The 16054-nt window shown below is 40.0% G+C and overlaps 1 protein-coding gene across 1 annotated transcript in view; it reads left to right on the forward strand.

The window, feature by feature from the left end:
* Positions 1-15743, forward strand: part of LOC112114634 (UPF0462 protein C4orf33 homolog) — a 22996-nt gene extending 7253 nt beyond the window's left edge. The window contains exons 4-6 of the mRNA XM_024211425.2: positions 3061-3109; positions 13717-13916; positions 15471-15743. Of these exons, the coding sequence (XP_024067193.1) occupies positions 3061-3109; positions 13717-13916; positions 15471-15558 (337 nt within the window). The 3' untranslated portion in view covers positions 15559-15743. The remainder of the gene's footprint in view (positions 1-3060; positions 3110-13716; positions 13917-15470) is intronic.
* The last annotated feature ends 311 nt before the right edge of the window (positions 15744-16054 follow it).

Raw genomic sequence — 16054 nt, forward strand, 5'->3', positions numbered from 1 at the left:
GGGCTCGGCTCTCCCCCCGGCGGCCAAAGCGCAGGGCGGCGAGCCCCGGCGGGGGCTCGGCTCTCCCCCCGGCGGCCAGAGCGCAGGGGGCAGGGCGGCGAGCCCCGGCGGGGGCTCGGCTCTCCCCCCGGCGGCCAGAGCGCAGGGCGGCGAGCCCCGGCGGCCGGGGGGAGGGTGGCCAGAGCGCCGGGGGGAGGGCGGCGAGCCTGGCTGTGGCCCCGCTCTCCCCGGTGGCCGGAGCGCCGCGCCGCCCCCCTCCAGGTGCCGCCCCAAGCAGCAGCTTGGTTGCCTGGTGCCTGGAGCCGGCCCTGTCTGGAACTCTTTGACAATTTTTTTTTATTAGAAAATGGCAATTCATTGAAACAAGAACTTTTTTCAGACCATATTGGGTATGTTGAGGGTTTCTCGGTCCAGGATGGGGGGAGGGGAGAAAGAGAAAGAGAGAGATCCCAAAACAGCCCAATGGTTAGGGAACATATCTAGCCATTAACCACTTGGAGAATCTAGGGCCTCTCTATCTCAGCAAAAAAGAAGCCTTGGTTTTGCTCTGCATCAGAATTGAACCAAATGTCAAAACCTCAAAATTTTTCACAAAATGGAATCCTTGTTTTCCGGCCAGTTCTAGTGACAGCTATTTTATCAATTTTTTCTCATCCGTGGCCCCAGAGATCTTTGGATTCTCTTGCCCCCCATAACCTATAAACCCGAGAGACTAAAGACTCAGAATGTTAGTTCATTCATGAAAGCTCTTGGCTTGTCACTCAAAGTTTATGTTTATTAATTAGAAAAATTGTCTGCTCCATTTGCACTTAACGGAACATATCCTGCATTCCTTCCCATGTATGGAAAACTGCTTCTGAGTCGCAGCAAATGTATAATCACTTATTTTTTAAATTTAAAAAATGTGAAGATTCATATAAACTATTAAACGTACTGCTCTTGAAATTAGGCATTTATATACGCTACTTATTGACGGGTTTATTTAGAACTCTACAGCTGGCTGCAACGCCACAAGCAGTAAATCTGACTAATTAATTCTGGTCATAAATGTGGGGTTGTTTATTAAAAAAATTCAGGGATTATGTGCAATATTTAATTGTAACTAGAAAAAATAATGGTAGTCATCTAGTACTACCTGTTTCTTGTGGGGTGCTGATTATGGTTGTGATGCACATGCCATATTACAAATTAAAATAATGAATAGGGAATGGAGAGATTACCACATTAGAAGTCAGGCAAGAGACTCAGATGTTATCAGAAGTTACCAGATAGATACTTAGGCAGCTCATAATTGCATCTAGACCCTGAAGATGCTGTGTATCATGGTGATCTATTTATTTTTATTGGCTTTATTTGTAACATATGGAGATTCTTGGTAGAAAATTAACCACTCCACTGCTTACAGACCTAGTTAACTTTCAGCAACAAGAGTAGGTTAAGGACCATGTGTTCCTATGTGTTTGTGGGGTTTGGGGTTTGGGGTTTTTTTTTTTTTTTTTTTTTTTTGCAGGTTCAATTGATCAGAAGTCTTATATTAAAAATTTTAATTGTTCTGAGACTTCATATAGATTTAAACCACAAGAGACACTGGCATTAAGCTTTCTTAAAAATATAGGACAAAAACCAGGGGGATGAAATGGTGAAAGCTAAGAATGTTAATGTGGGGTGAGTTAACCCAACTGCTGCTGCCTCTTCACCATTTTTTTCAAAAGTGAGCATTCTTGAGTTGCATGCACATACACATTTCATCTGTCTTTAAGCATACATTTTTCAGTTCATGACTGTGAGATGCTCACTCATGATGAGCAGTACCTTAGTCCACAAATATTTCCCTTGGAATCAGGGGGGCTATTGGTGGCACTACGCAGTGTAAGTAGGAGTATGAGAATTTGGACCTTAATGAAAACAATCTACTCTAGATGTCCAGTTCTCAAATTTCAAGTTCCCCTCCTAAGTTTGTTAATTCAAAACTCTGTTATTTCCAGAGTACCTGGCTAGAAATATGCCTTGTATGTCATTTTGCTTATTTTAATAATGTATATATTTTTAAAAATCACATAAAATCTTCCATCCTAATTCTGCAAATTTTGGGCCTGATTCTATGATTTGCTGAGTACCTTCTTCAGGTTGCCAAGCACCCTCAAATTTCATGGATTCTCTTGGGTGAATTGAGGGTGCTCAGTGTCTCACAGGTTCAGGGCCCATTATTGTAAATGAAATACTGCAAATATTATATCACATCCATAGAGGCACAGCATTTTAAAAAGCATACAATATGCTGCAAGTTGTCACCACATCTGGATCAAGCTGTATTATTAACTGTGGGTCTCTAAGCAACTAACTAGAACATATTAATTAAAATATATATAATTATTGAAAGATCAAGCAATCATACCTTCTTCAGGTTTACGGAGAAGGGGGAGTTTGTTTACTGAGTTTGTAAACAAAGGTTTGAGTAAATGGAAGTTATTTATTTAACACTGACATAAATGATAAAGATATATCTCCCTTTATGTGAAATAAGATGTTACATTGATTGTGGGCTGGTAGAATGCTGAAATCTTACTATCTTTGGGGCACTTGTTTATAGAATTCTTCACAGATTATGTACAATGTGATGAACATTATTAAAATGAATCCAAGCAGCTGGTCTTTAAATTGATTTTCCTATGTAGTAATTAACTTCTGATGTAGCAAAAAAGTTAGATGATGAAGTTTTGATTTATTCTCTGTGTCTAGACATAACTTAAATTTGGGTACCATTTTAATTTGAACTGATCACTGTTGTAATCTATTCTAATGGGGATAAAATAGACCACTGCCTTTAAAGTGTGTGAATGCATATGCTTGTCACTTCCATTACCAGTGGGAATTAGGATAGATCAGTCAACTTGACTGTAGTCTTCAGGGAACAAGCTTCTGATTAATTGAAGATGAGATTAGATGTTAAATTAAATTCTTCAATATTTTACAAGGGAGGACTCTGAGCTAGTTATAGAATTTGTTTTGACATTATAATTGAAATTCTCTTTTTTCCCCCTCATGTTTGTCTTTGACTAGGCATGGACAACATCTTGTATTATTGCTCTCTGGAGGAAACTGTTTTGAAGTGAGTAATGTTCCACAGAAACATTTTACGATAAAATGCAAACCAAAAACAGCTTTGTTTTTTTTTAAGTACTTGTTATAGTGTTTTCCCTTGTACTCAGTTGCTTGTAATATCTCTGCAGAAATAAGATTTCTTTCATCACTAATTTTGCTGTTTTTCCACTTGGCAATATTATTATTTTTGATCTTTGTGTCTTAAGGAGCACAAATGAACAAGGGTCTTTTATTTATTACTGTATTTGTGCTCTGATCTCAATGATGTCAAAAAAGTTCCAAGGACAGGGATTTTAGGGCTTGATTCTGCAAGGTACCTCCTGCATGGTGCCATCTCTCCTCAGCTCTCAATGATGTATCTCACAGAAGGGACTCTGCACCTTACAGGGCAGGAATTAGTTTGTGTTCCCTCTGCAGGCTGGTTTTATAGCTTAGAACAAAGATTCTCAAACTATTTCCCAGGATGGACCATATATTATTAGTAAGGCTAAGATTTTTGTCACGATTATTTTTAGTAAAAGTCATGGACAGGTTACGGGCAACAAACACAAATTCATGGAGCCCTTGACCTGTCCCTGACTTTTACTAAAAATAACCGTACAAGCTGTGTGGCAGAGGTGCACAGCCCCAACTGTGGCCCGTGCCGCATGGCACCGGCTGTGACCCTGTTGCAAGCGTTGGGGCAGGAGCTGCCCCCATCGTGGGGTAGGAGCGCAGAGCTCCGGCTGCAGTCCCAATGGCGGGGCTATGTGGGGAGCATAGCCCCAGCTCCAGCCCTGGCTTCAGCTGCGGACAGCTGAAGCTCTCGAAGTCACGCAGGTCCAGTAAAGTCACAGAATCAGGGCCGGCTCTACTGCTTTTGCTGCCCCAAGCAGCGCGCCGAATTGCCGCCGCAGATAGGGTGACCAGATGTCCCGATTTTATAGGGACAGTCCTGATTTTTGGGTCTTTTTCTTATACAGGCTCCTATTACCCCCGACCCCCTGTCCCGATTTTTCACATTTGCTGTCTGGTCACCCTAGCTGCAGACGGCTGGGGCAGTCCGTGTGCCGTTCGGGCGGCACGCGCTTTTCCGCCGCGGCGGCAATTCGGCGGCAGCTTCTGTCTTCAGCCGGAAGACAGAAGCAGCTGAATTGCCGCCGCCGCAGGCAGCTGAACATAGAAGCTGCCGCCGAATTGCTGCCGCCGCGGAAATGCGTGTGCCGCCCTAAAGGCACACGGACTGCCCCTGCCATGCGGGGCGGCAATTCAGCGCACTGCTTGGGGGGGCAAAAACACACGGACTGCCGCCCCTTGCAGATTGCCGCCCCAAGCACCTGCTTGGAATGCTGGTGCCTGGAGCCGGCCTTGCACGGAATCCATGACTGGCGTGACCTCTGTGACTAAATCGTAGCCTTAATTATTAGTGAATGTGTTTTGTGGACTATCCTTCACTCCCTATCTTTCCAGTTCATAATCTTTAAACTACAGCTATTATCTACATAGCAAGTACACCTCTACCCTGATATAACCCTGTCCTCGGGAGCCAAAAAGTCTTACTGCGTTATAGGTGAAACCGCGTTATATCGAACTTGCTTTGATCCGCCGGAGTGCGCAGCCCCACCCCCCCGGAGCGCTGCTTTACCGCGTTATATCCGAATTCATTTTATATCGGGTCATGTTATATCGGGGTAGAGGTGTATTGTTAGAGAAGTATTTAATGCCTTTTTAGTTGTCTCCAATGCATTATAGTATTTGGAAAGAAGTAGGAGATCCAACAGCAAATGACCAGCCAGCTTTCCACAGACTACCAGTAAGTGTTCTGTAGCCTACAGATTGGAAACCTCTGGCACAGAACATAAAATATTATGAACTAAATGCTCAAAACTAGGTGCCTAGGTTGTTCTTGCAGAAATAGGCACACATGAGTGAAGATAGTGAAGATTTACATAATTTACCTGTTTGCAACTATGTGAAAATGTGAGGTCCAGATCATGACCCTAGCTGTGCACTCACACAAGGGAACAAATGAGCCCACGAAAACCCTTGATTCACCTGTGCTTGCTGCTCATAGTGTGAAGGAGAGAGCAACTACCACCAAGATGCTATTCCTCTTCCTGTGCAGGGGAGTGGAGAATTGGTTAGCAGGGTCTGGGAATGGGCATAGTCTTGGTTCTGACCCCTCAATGGGTTGGCTGGCACAGCTGAGATGGCACACAGAGGAAAGTGAGCTGCTCCAGAAAAAAGGCATATGGTGCAGCTTACTTCTCTGCTAGAGCAAGAGGGAAGCAAGGAAAAGAACTGAAATATTCCTGGGGCAGATTATTAAGGGCAGATTGTAAGATTACTGTCTACCCCTGAATATTGATGGTTTTCCTCTAAATGTTTGCAGTGGAAAAGTCTGTAAAGGTGATCCCGAAAAGAAAAGAGAAATTGAGTTTGTTCCTTTTAAAAAATCTTTATGGTGTATAGAGAAGACCTAGAAGCGTTGCTTTATTTTTAATATTTTCCTGCTGTTTTTAATGTTAGAAATATTAAAGTCTAACCTTCTCTAGTGTTAAGAAAGCAGGAAAACAGGAGCTGCTATACTTGTTCTGACCAATAGTCCATCTAGTTTAGTATCCTGTCCGTGACAGTGGCCAGTACCAAATGTTTCAGAGGAAGGCATATGAACTGCGCAGTATGCAGATATTGAGTAATCTGCTCTCCATAAAGGCCTACTCTTAACCCCTAACAGTTCAAGATTGTCTTACACCCCGACCCATGAAGTTTTATCTTTTTTCCAATATGCTTTGTTAGCGTTGACTATTATAACTGGATTTTCTTCTTATCCATATAAATGTCCAATCTCAGACTTTAAGGCCAGAAGGGATGATCATGATCATCTAGTCTGACCTCTTGCACATTTCAAGCCACAGAACCTCACCCATCCACTCCTGGAATACACCAATAACCTTTGGCTGAGTTATTGAAATCATCAAATCATGATTTAAACACTTCAAGTTACAGAGAAACCACCATTTCCACTGGTTTAAATTGGCAAGTGGGCCATGCTCCATGCTGCGGAGGAAGGTTTCTGCCAATCTGACCTAGGGGAAAATTCCTTCTCAACTCCAGATACGGTGATCAGCTAAACCCTGAGCATGTGGGCAAGACCCACCAGCCAGACACCGGGAAAAGAATTCTCTGTAGTAACTCAGAGGCCTCCTCATCTAGCGTCCATCATCATCCGTTGGAGATATTTGCTGCTAGCAGTCACAGATCAGCTACATGCCAATGTAGGCAATCTCATCGTAGTATTCCCTCCATAAACTTATCAAGCTCAGTCTTTAAGCCAGTTAGGTTTTTTGCCCCCACTGTTCCCCATGGAAGGCTGTTACAGAACTTCACTCCTCTGGATGGTTAGAAACCGTCACCTAATTTCAAGCCTAAACTTGTTGATGGGCAGTTTATATCCATTTGTTCATGTCCACTGTGATGTATTTATAGAGATCAATCAGCTCCCCGCAGCCTTCTTTTGGTTAGGATAAACAAGCCAAGCTCTTTGAGTCTCCTCTCATAAGGTAGGTTTTCCATTCCTCCGATCATCCTAGTAGCCCTTCTCTGCACCTGTTCCAGTTTGAAGTCATTTTCCCTAAACATGGGAGACCAGAATTGCACACAATATTCCAGAAGAGGTCTCAACAGTGTCTTGTATAATGGTACTAACACTTCCCTATCTCTACTGGAAATTCATCTCCTGATGCATTAGCCTTTTTCACAGCCACATCACATTGGCGGCTCATAGTCATTCTATGATCAACCAATACACCCCAATCTTTCCCCTCCTCTGTCTCGTCCAACTGATAAATCCCCATCTTATAGCAAAAATTCTTGTTGTTAGTTCCTAAGTGCATGACCTTGCACTTTGCACTATTAAATTTCATCTCTTTCTGTCGTCTTAATTTCGAAGAAGTGTTGTTGGTAAACTTGTGGGGTAACGCAAAGTATATTAGGAGCTCCCTTAGCCGTTAGATGAATTGACAGGTGTGCTGAATCTTTTTACAGAGACTTTTTTCAGAGTTAATATAGGGTGATTGAGTTAATGAATAGGAACAAAATACAAATTGTTTTTAACAACCTGAATAAAGACCTCTTCCCATCCCAGTTAATCAGGTTTACTGAGATATCACAATAATGGGTCCAGTATAAAAGAGAGATTAGACAAATAGATGGATAAGATACATGCTCCAATGTCTGAAGACTTTCAGCTTCTTTATGAAATATAAAGAAAATGATACAAAGCCATATCTTTCCATTGCAGATAATCTTTAAAGGAGATTTGGACACTTTATTTAGGTGCTTATATGGGAGTTGAGCACTTTTGAAAATCTGGCTCTCATAGACTAGTTTTGACTGGTTCATTTCAGAAAGGACCACTGTAACATTCCCAGACTTCCGTAAGCTCAGGAAGTGCATATTGTATAGGGACCTGATGTTCATATTCTACATTATATTTTAATTTGTTTTTTACTACTTTGTAGGAGATTAAAAAGAAATACAATAAAACAATTTTTAAAATATGTTTAAAAAAGGAAAAATCCCTAAAATCCCTTTTCTGAAAATGAAAACATTTAAAAAATGACTATAAAATATGTTTTCTCACTGTACAGGATTTTTTTTACAATGAGAATAAAATAACTTTATTTCTCAATATGAGTCCTAGGAAGAAGCAAAATGGTGTTCATTTTACCCTGTTGTTCACTTTGCCAACTATTTCACTTCATGGTAGGTCTCTGTCTGAGGAATATTAGCTTCAAGATTAAATACAGGTCATTTGTTTTTAAAAATGATTTAAAAAAATAGATTGAGAATAATCATGGTAAAACAATTTCTGTAATATCTTTTAAAAAATAATGGATTTCCACTTTTTTTTTTTACTGACAGGTTTGCAAATTGCAATCACTGCTCTCTTTATCCTCTTCCCCTTCCGTTGTTTTTTTTCTTGGTTGTAATCAGGGACAATAAATTTCATTTTATCATTTGTGTTATTCCTGTAACATAAATCATAGGAATAGTACAGTTTATTTGAGTAATACCTGTATGCCTGCTAATCAGTTGTAAATTGGTACCATGGATGTAACCATCAAATTAATAATAAAAAAAATTCACCACTAGACACATTCTTACACAAAATTTCGGTTACACCATGTAAGCAACTGAGACCACTTTAGACCTTTTATTTATTTTTATTAATACTTAAATACTGCGCAGTCCAATATCCCTTGAAATCCTTGTATAGATTGCACATACACTTTTACTGTTGGCTCACAGTGTCAGTTAACTGAACACTGCACTTGAGGCTTCTGTTGAGTTGAACAGGATTTCTGTCTTGCATGAAATCTTTGGCAGATGGATTTTGTAAGGTCCGTACACTGTAGTAATGATGTTTGATTTAGCACGAAGCTCTGTACCTTTGTGAGAATTCATCAGAAAATTTTCACCTCCTGTATTGACAAAGGATTTTTAAGGTGAGTAAAGTGCAATTTTAAAAAGCGTTCTTGTAGTTAAAGTCCCAGTCTTGCTCTTGTTGAAATAAGTGGCAAAACTCCCAGAACTTGCCCCAGGGGATGAAATATTGCTAATATTTAAGCAATGATGGCTGATGGAGTATTGACCAGCTGAGTGAGGGGCCTTAATGTTCATGTAGCCCCTTGTCTCCTGCAACTGGTGTTTCACTTCCAGGAAATGGCCAACCCAGAGATTGCTATTGTAAAAAGGCACTCTATCAACATAAAAATCACACTTATGTTGTTACAGACCTGTTACAGGTATTGTAACACCTAAGATTACTATAACTGAGGCTAAAGAGAGGGAGAGAGACTGTTTTCTGTTTGTTCTGTCGGATTGTTTATTTAGTACATAATTGACCTGTATAATCAGTTTCATTGTTTCCCACATAGAGTCAGTTCATCCAGTTATGTTTGGGTCTTTCGCAGGGTAACAGGGGAGAGAGAAATTTTCAGAACCAAGGGTGTGAATTTTAAAACCATAAACACTGACTGTAGGCCTCAGATGGATGTTGTATGTGAAACTACATTTAACTAATGTTCACTTTGATAGTGTTCCTTTACTTATGAACATTTAAAAGTGTGTGGGCGGGGGGGGGGGCGGGAGGGGGAATAAAGAAATTACTTTTTCATGTTTTGAAAAATTAAATTTAACAGCATATTGCTATGCTTATAGTCTCCTGTTTACAATACTGGTCTTTTCCCAGCAGTGAGAAACAAATTACTTTTGATTTTAGTAACAGGTGATTCTGTTTGTTTGAAGAGGAAAAGACACTGGGCTTGAGATTCCTCTTAGATACAATGGCATATATCAGAAGTAACTCCACTGAAGTCAAGGGAGTTACATCAGTGCAAGAGTAATCAGATTATGGCCTATTTATTCTTCCTCATGTCACTTCATCTTAAAGTACAAGATGAACACCCAAAGACAGAACATAATTTGACTTAATTTTCTGATCTGTAAAGACTAGTCCAATAAACAAAAGAATAGTATTGCATTCTCTACTGTCCATTAGTTTGCAATATACAATGGCATGTATAGAAATTTGGACTGCATAGTAGCAAACTTGAAACATATTTCTTTTTCAAATACCAATGTCAGGTTGATTTAAAATCCACTATAATCATGGAATCATAGTTCAATTTCTGTGCAGTGCAGGCATACCAGGAAATGATGCAATGGAAATATAAAGAGTTATGATTATTTTTCAACACTATTCAGTATATTTTCTTTTCATTGACTCGGCTCAGTCGGTTGTAATTGAGGATAATGTATTCTGAAAAATCTGCTTTACTGACATAAATTACTTCAGAGCATCAAAATATCTTGACCTTTTGTTATTGTGTTCTTTTAAGGAATCAATGCAGGGATTCATTCTCTCTGCATCAGAGTCAGTGACCACATGAATGAGCATAGCTAGTTCCACTATATCAGTCATAACAATAGATTTCTCAATTGCCAATGAGTAATACCCACAAATGGTAAGATTCGCACAAAAGAAAGAAAACAAATTCTCATAGAGCCTAGTGTACTTCAGTGTAAATGAAATTTCCTGTCCTTTGTATGTGTAATATTCTCTGCTTAACACTGCCTTAAAATAGGTTTGTTGGGAGTATTTTTCAGAGTAACATTTTTCACATATGTACATTATATTAGCATCTTTTATTACATGGTCACACAATTTATAGTTAAGGGTATGGCTTATTTAATTTCTCAGCAGCCCTCTTTGCCACCCACCCCTCTATGCGCTTCAAGGTTTTTCCTGCAATTACTTCCCAATGGGTCTTTATTTTGCCAAGATGTGATAGTTCTCTACTCCTTTAGCAGCTAAACCAGATTCTACACTATGACTGCCAATTTGTAGGCTTTCTGTCCACCAAATTCTATTATTCATGTGTTGTGGACATGGCTCAAGAGGCAAGATATAGGGGAAGGTGTAATACCCGAAAGACCTAGCAATGAGACAGCCATGGGAAGTAGTGAAAAGGTTTGCCAGAAGCTGGGAATGGGCGACAGGGGATGAATCACTTGATGATTACCTCCTCTGTTCAGTCCCTCTGGGGCACCGGGCATTGGCTACCGTCGGAAGACAGGATACTGGGCTAGATGGACCTTTGGTCTGACCCCGTACAGCCTTTCTTATGTTCTTATGGCTGCATGGCTATGGGTCTTCAAATTGTACATGGAGGTTAGAGTGATTTTTCATCAGTACCTCTGATTGCTGCTACTGTCACCAGAAAAAATCAGGGCAGCCACTGATAGGGTTAATAGGAATATATAGAAATTACACTAAAAACCTACAGAATTCAATAGAGAATGACATCCTTACTATAGGCTTTTGAAATATCCCATATAAGTTTACAAGAGAACATAATTTTCTATTGTATTCTGTAAAGTGGTCAAAAAATTGTAGCTTTCTGTAGAAATTATTGAACCTTTCAAAAAGAATAAGTAAAACTCTGATGCATACAGTGTTGAATATTGAAAGCCATTCAAGTGATTAATCCTCAAGTCAAGGAGTCTCCTGATTTTTTAAAAAAATCTAGTTGTTTTAGAAACTGAACTGAAGACTTCAACATCTAAAAGAAATAGGCTGCCTGTCAAGTTGAAGGAGAATTTACTTTAGTTGTAATTAATAGACTTACTTGTAATCTTTAAGCAATAATCAGGAAGACAATAGATATACCATGTTCCACAAACTGTTTTTTCTTAAATTTCATCCAACTGCAACTACAGTCACTGTTCTCCTTAGCTTTTAAAGATTTTAGCTCAAATTTGAATGGGAGCTTGCTTTAACCTCACTCTGTACCTTTCCATAATAAGAGTGAGTATAACCCTGCTTTAGCAAGCAGCTAGCTACTGTCTCTTTTGAATGGTGACAGTCTGTGCCACGCACAAATGTGTTACCTCTTTATTAGATCATTGTACAGATGATGAGTAGAAAAGTTGAGAGTAGTGTTGTTCCAGAAAGAATGTTGAATGCTCTGAAGAGAATGGCTGCACTCTTTGGAGGGTATATAAACTTGCTATGTAATACCTGAAAGACCTAGCAATGATACAGCCATGGGAAGTAGTGAAAAGGTTTAAAACCTACAGTATCATTAAAAACAATTAAAAGATAATACAGTATCTGTTTCCCACTGAAAAGGGGTTTGTGAACCCGTTTCGCAATAGTTGTCACTTTAGAACAGATGTCCCCAAACTTGGGTCCCTAGAGCACTTGCTGGTAGTCTGTGGAACGCTTGCTAGATGTATTGTGCTGGCTTCTTTTCATTTTCATCTTCCAAATAGTATTAAAATATAGCTAAAAATACATTACTTTATTTCCTAATGTTACTTTTCCATGTAAACAATTGCTGTAGTTGTGAGAGACCTGTGTTTCTCAAAATGTGAGGGAAGCTTTTTGTTTCCATTTTAAATAGGAGGGAAGTGGTCCGTGGGAATGAGACTAGCAGGGGAATTGGCCTGAGCAATTGGGATTTGGAGGTGAAATGGTACAATTTATGTGTTAGAATGTAGTTCACCCTCCCTCTAAAAATGTTTGCTAATCCCTACCTTAGAATATTATATAGAACCCTATAGAAATTCTGTATCAGTTTTTATATATACCTCCTTTGCATAGTGGAGTGAAGGGAGACCCTGGGGTCCTGGGGAAAACATAGTGGAAGAGACCGTGGCAGCACTATTCCATTAGAACTATGCAGCCATGTAACCCAGGTGAGGCAGTACAGCTGGGACCCTGGAAATATTTTGATAGCACATGGACAGCTTCACTCACCAAGGGATTCTGCCTCAATATTAAAATATGAATACACTTTTTCATCTGTCTGCATCCTTCAAGAAATGAAGTTGTACGGTCCTGCAAGGATTGATTATTGAGGATTAGATTAGCAGAATCTGATCCCCTTATCAAAAGCATTACATTCCTTCTGAAGTGCATTATTAACATTACAGCCTGGAGAAAGAAAATAGGTAGTCAATTAAAATGACACCAACTAATCAATGTCAATTTCTGTGACAGAAATTCAGTTGTGTTTTGTATTACAATACCTGCACTTGTATTTACTTGTAAAAGTAATACCCAAGAATTCTGTTCCATATGCAATTACATTGTTTGCTGCATGAACATATCTTCAGTTGTTTTTGTTTTCATTATTCTAAATGTACATGTCAAATTCATTACTAGAAGGAGATAAACAATCCATATATTATGGATAAACAATTATGAAATAGTAATTGATATTTTAATGGAAACTCAAAGAACGAGGAGTACTAGTGGCACCTTAGAGACTAAAAAATTTATTTGAGCATAAGCTTTCATGGGCTAAAACCCACTTCATCAGATGCATGCAGTGGAAAATACAGTAGGAAGATATATATACACAGAGGACATGAAACAATGGGTATTGCCATACTAACTATAACGAGAGTAATCAGTTAAGGTGGGCTATTATCAGCAGGAGAAAAAAACTTTTGTAGTGATAATTAGGATGGCCCATTTCCAACAGTTGACAAGAAGGTGTGAGTAACAGTGGGGGGGGGGAATTAGCATGGGGAAATAGGTTTTACTTTGTGTAATGACCCATCCACTCCCAGTCTTTATTCAAGCCTAATTTAATGGTGTCCAGTTTGCAAATTAATTCCAATTCTGCAGTTTCTCGTTGGAATCTGCTTTTGAAGTTTTTTTATTGGAGTATTTGAGGTCTGTAATCGAGTGACCAGGGAGGTTGAAGTGTTCACCGATTGGTTTTTGAATGTTATAATTCTTGATGTCTGATTTGTGTCCATTTATTCTTTTGCGTAGAGACTGTCCGGTTTGGCCAATGTACATGGCAGAGGTGCATTGCTGGCACATGATGGCATATATCACATTGGTAGATGTGCAGGTGAACGAGCCTCTGATAGTGTGGCTAACAGATTCTTAATTCTAATGTCATGTATAAAATATTCCTTATTATCTAGATCATTAAAAAACACACTCATGTTTGTCTGAAGGTGCCTTAGCTCAACATATTTAGTGATATTAATTGTATATTTAAATAACAAGGATGACATTTTGATTTTTTTTTTAAATCCTATGTAAAGAAAGGACTTGACTTGATATTTAAAGCAGACATAAACTGGAACAAATGGAATGGCACAGCACTTATTCCTTGGAGGTATTTCCCACCTGGTGTTGACAAGATGAATTCATATGCCATCCATGGGTCTGGGATTGGAAGAACATATGAGGCACTTTATCCAATACCTAGAGAGGATATTGAACTGGGGCAGGGGCCTAATTTGTGAGTACAAACCAGTATCTTATTTATGCTTGTTTTCTCTTTTGTCTGTGACTACTAATACAGCAAATTTGGGAAATCCTTCCTACTGCAATGTAATGTGGTGAAATACTTTCAGCGTGACACTGATAGAAATTATGAAACTGCCTTTTGAGTCTTGATCCAAAGCCCATTGAAGTCTGGAAATGGAAGTCCTTTCATTTACTTTAATAGGGTTAAATGAAACTCCTAGAGTAGAGGCAGACTGTAGTCTGAAATAATACATTTCAGCTAATGAGAATGCAGAACTTCTTATTTAAAAGTATTTTTCATTCACAATTATGAGAAATGTATATACTAGAGGAAATGTACTACTGTGACATGCAAACAAGCTGTAGAGAGCTGTAGTGGGGTGGCTGCTGATAGGCAGGGGTTAAAAGCAGCCAAGCTAGGCTGATTGGTGTGGCCAGCTCAATTAGGGCCCAGCTGGCCCTGATAAGAGAGCTATGGACCAGGAGCTGAGAGGAGTCTCTCTCCAGCCCTGAGGGAGAGGGCCTAGCTGCTGGAGAACAAGGTACCTGAACTGGAGCAGTGCTGGGGAATAGGGCAAGGGAGCTCCAGCCTGATAACCCCCCAGGCTGCAGGCCTTGGTGAAGGCCTACAAAGATACTGGGGCCACAGAGGTGCAGCCTAGGAATAGGCAGAGGCAACTGGTCCTACCCCCTTGCCAATGATGAGTGGCCATTACAGACTGCAGTCTGACCCAGGGAAAGGGGGCTGGATGATGACTGGCAGTAGCCATTGAGGCAAGGTTGGTTTAGAGGATTGGGGGATTCCCCTGGGAGGGGAGACCCAGAGTGTCGGCGTACTGCAGGGGCAGAACCCCAAGGTAAAGGGGCACCGGGGTCCAGGAGGGACACAGGGCCTGAGGCAGGCGAGACACCGGTCAGCAGAGGGCGCTCCGAGCTGGAATCGAGCTAATTCCCAGGACAACCAGCAGGAGCTGCCGCACCGGTGAGTCATCGCTTCGCTACAAGAACATATTCCACTAGTTTTTCCCCATTCATTAATGGATCCAATTCAGGGTTCCAGTACTAATTTACAAAGCCCTGGTTGAGCAAAACACTTAAGCAGGTGCTTGATTTTAAGCACAAGAAGTCCCTTCGAAGTCTCCATTGGCGTTTTTGTCCCAGATGGGTCATGATTTTTTTTAAATTGTGGGCTGGATTCGCAGCACTGTTCTGGATGCAAAGCAGACATAAAGTCATTTGCTCCAGCCTATGAGGATTCCCTCTATGCAGGGGAATATGCAGGTGGAATAAAACTACTATACAAGCTCCTACTCCACCCTCTCTCCTGACCCCAGAGCAGGACACAGCTATGCTGTCCCTAAACTTCAGCAATCTTTGCCTGCCAAAAAGGTTTCTTATGGTGTCTTTACATTGTAGCCGGGGGGCAATGTTCCAGCTCACCTTTGCAGCAAACCATTCATTTTGAAGTGTATTATTAAAATGAATGTTGAAACTTTTATTTTTTACTTACAAGTTGCTTTTTTTTATGCTTGTTTCTCACCTATAGCCATCGTCTGGAGTATTTCAAAAGGTTCAGTCTAAAGTGGATTATGGGAGAGAACTGGGAGCAACCTGCATCAGACCTGTGGAAATAGCTTAATCAGTGTCTACAATCAAGTAACTCTCTAAATCACAAACACAGTTATTAAAAAACAAAACAAAACAAACTCTAACAAAAAACAACCCCCCCTCCAACTACTTAAAAGTCTATTTTCAAATTGCTGGAACTAAGTTGTATTCTGTCACGGCTTCAAATTGATGTGGCAATTAAAATAAATAATTTAAGAGGCTATTTCTTTTGATAATGTTTTGTTTTATATTGATTCTTTTTAACAATTAAATGATAAAAAGGGGATAATGGGTGTTTTAACCACTCTTTCAAGGCATGTTTTATCTTCCTAAAACACCTCTTATAAAGTTAATAGAAACCAATTAAATTATTTTGATCTGTCTACAAAATACAAATGATACTAATATTTGTAAACTAGACACTAGTGGTGCAGACAAGAAAAGAGTGTCTGGCCCAGGTAAGCTCTGTAGTCACAAAAGCCACTTCCTAGTGTGGGTGTGGGAGAGAAGTATCCCTGTCTA

Source organism: Terrapene carolina, unplaced genomic scaffold (assembly GCF_002925995.2).
Source record: "Terrapene carolina triunguis isolate 2854851 unplaced genomic scaffold, T_m_triunguis-2.0 Scaffold66, whole genome shotgun sequence".
NCBI classification, from domain to species: domain Eukaryota; kingdom Metazoa; phylum Chordata; order Testudines; family Emydidae; genus Terrapene; species Terrapene triunguis.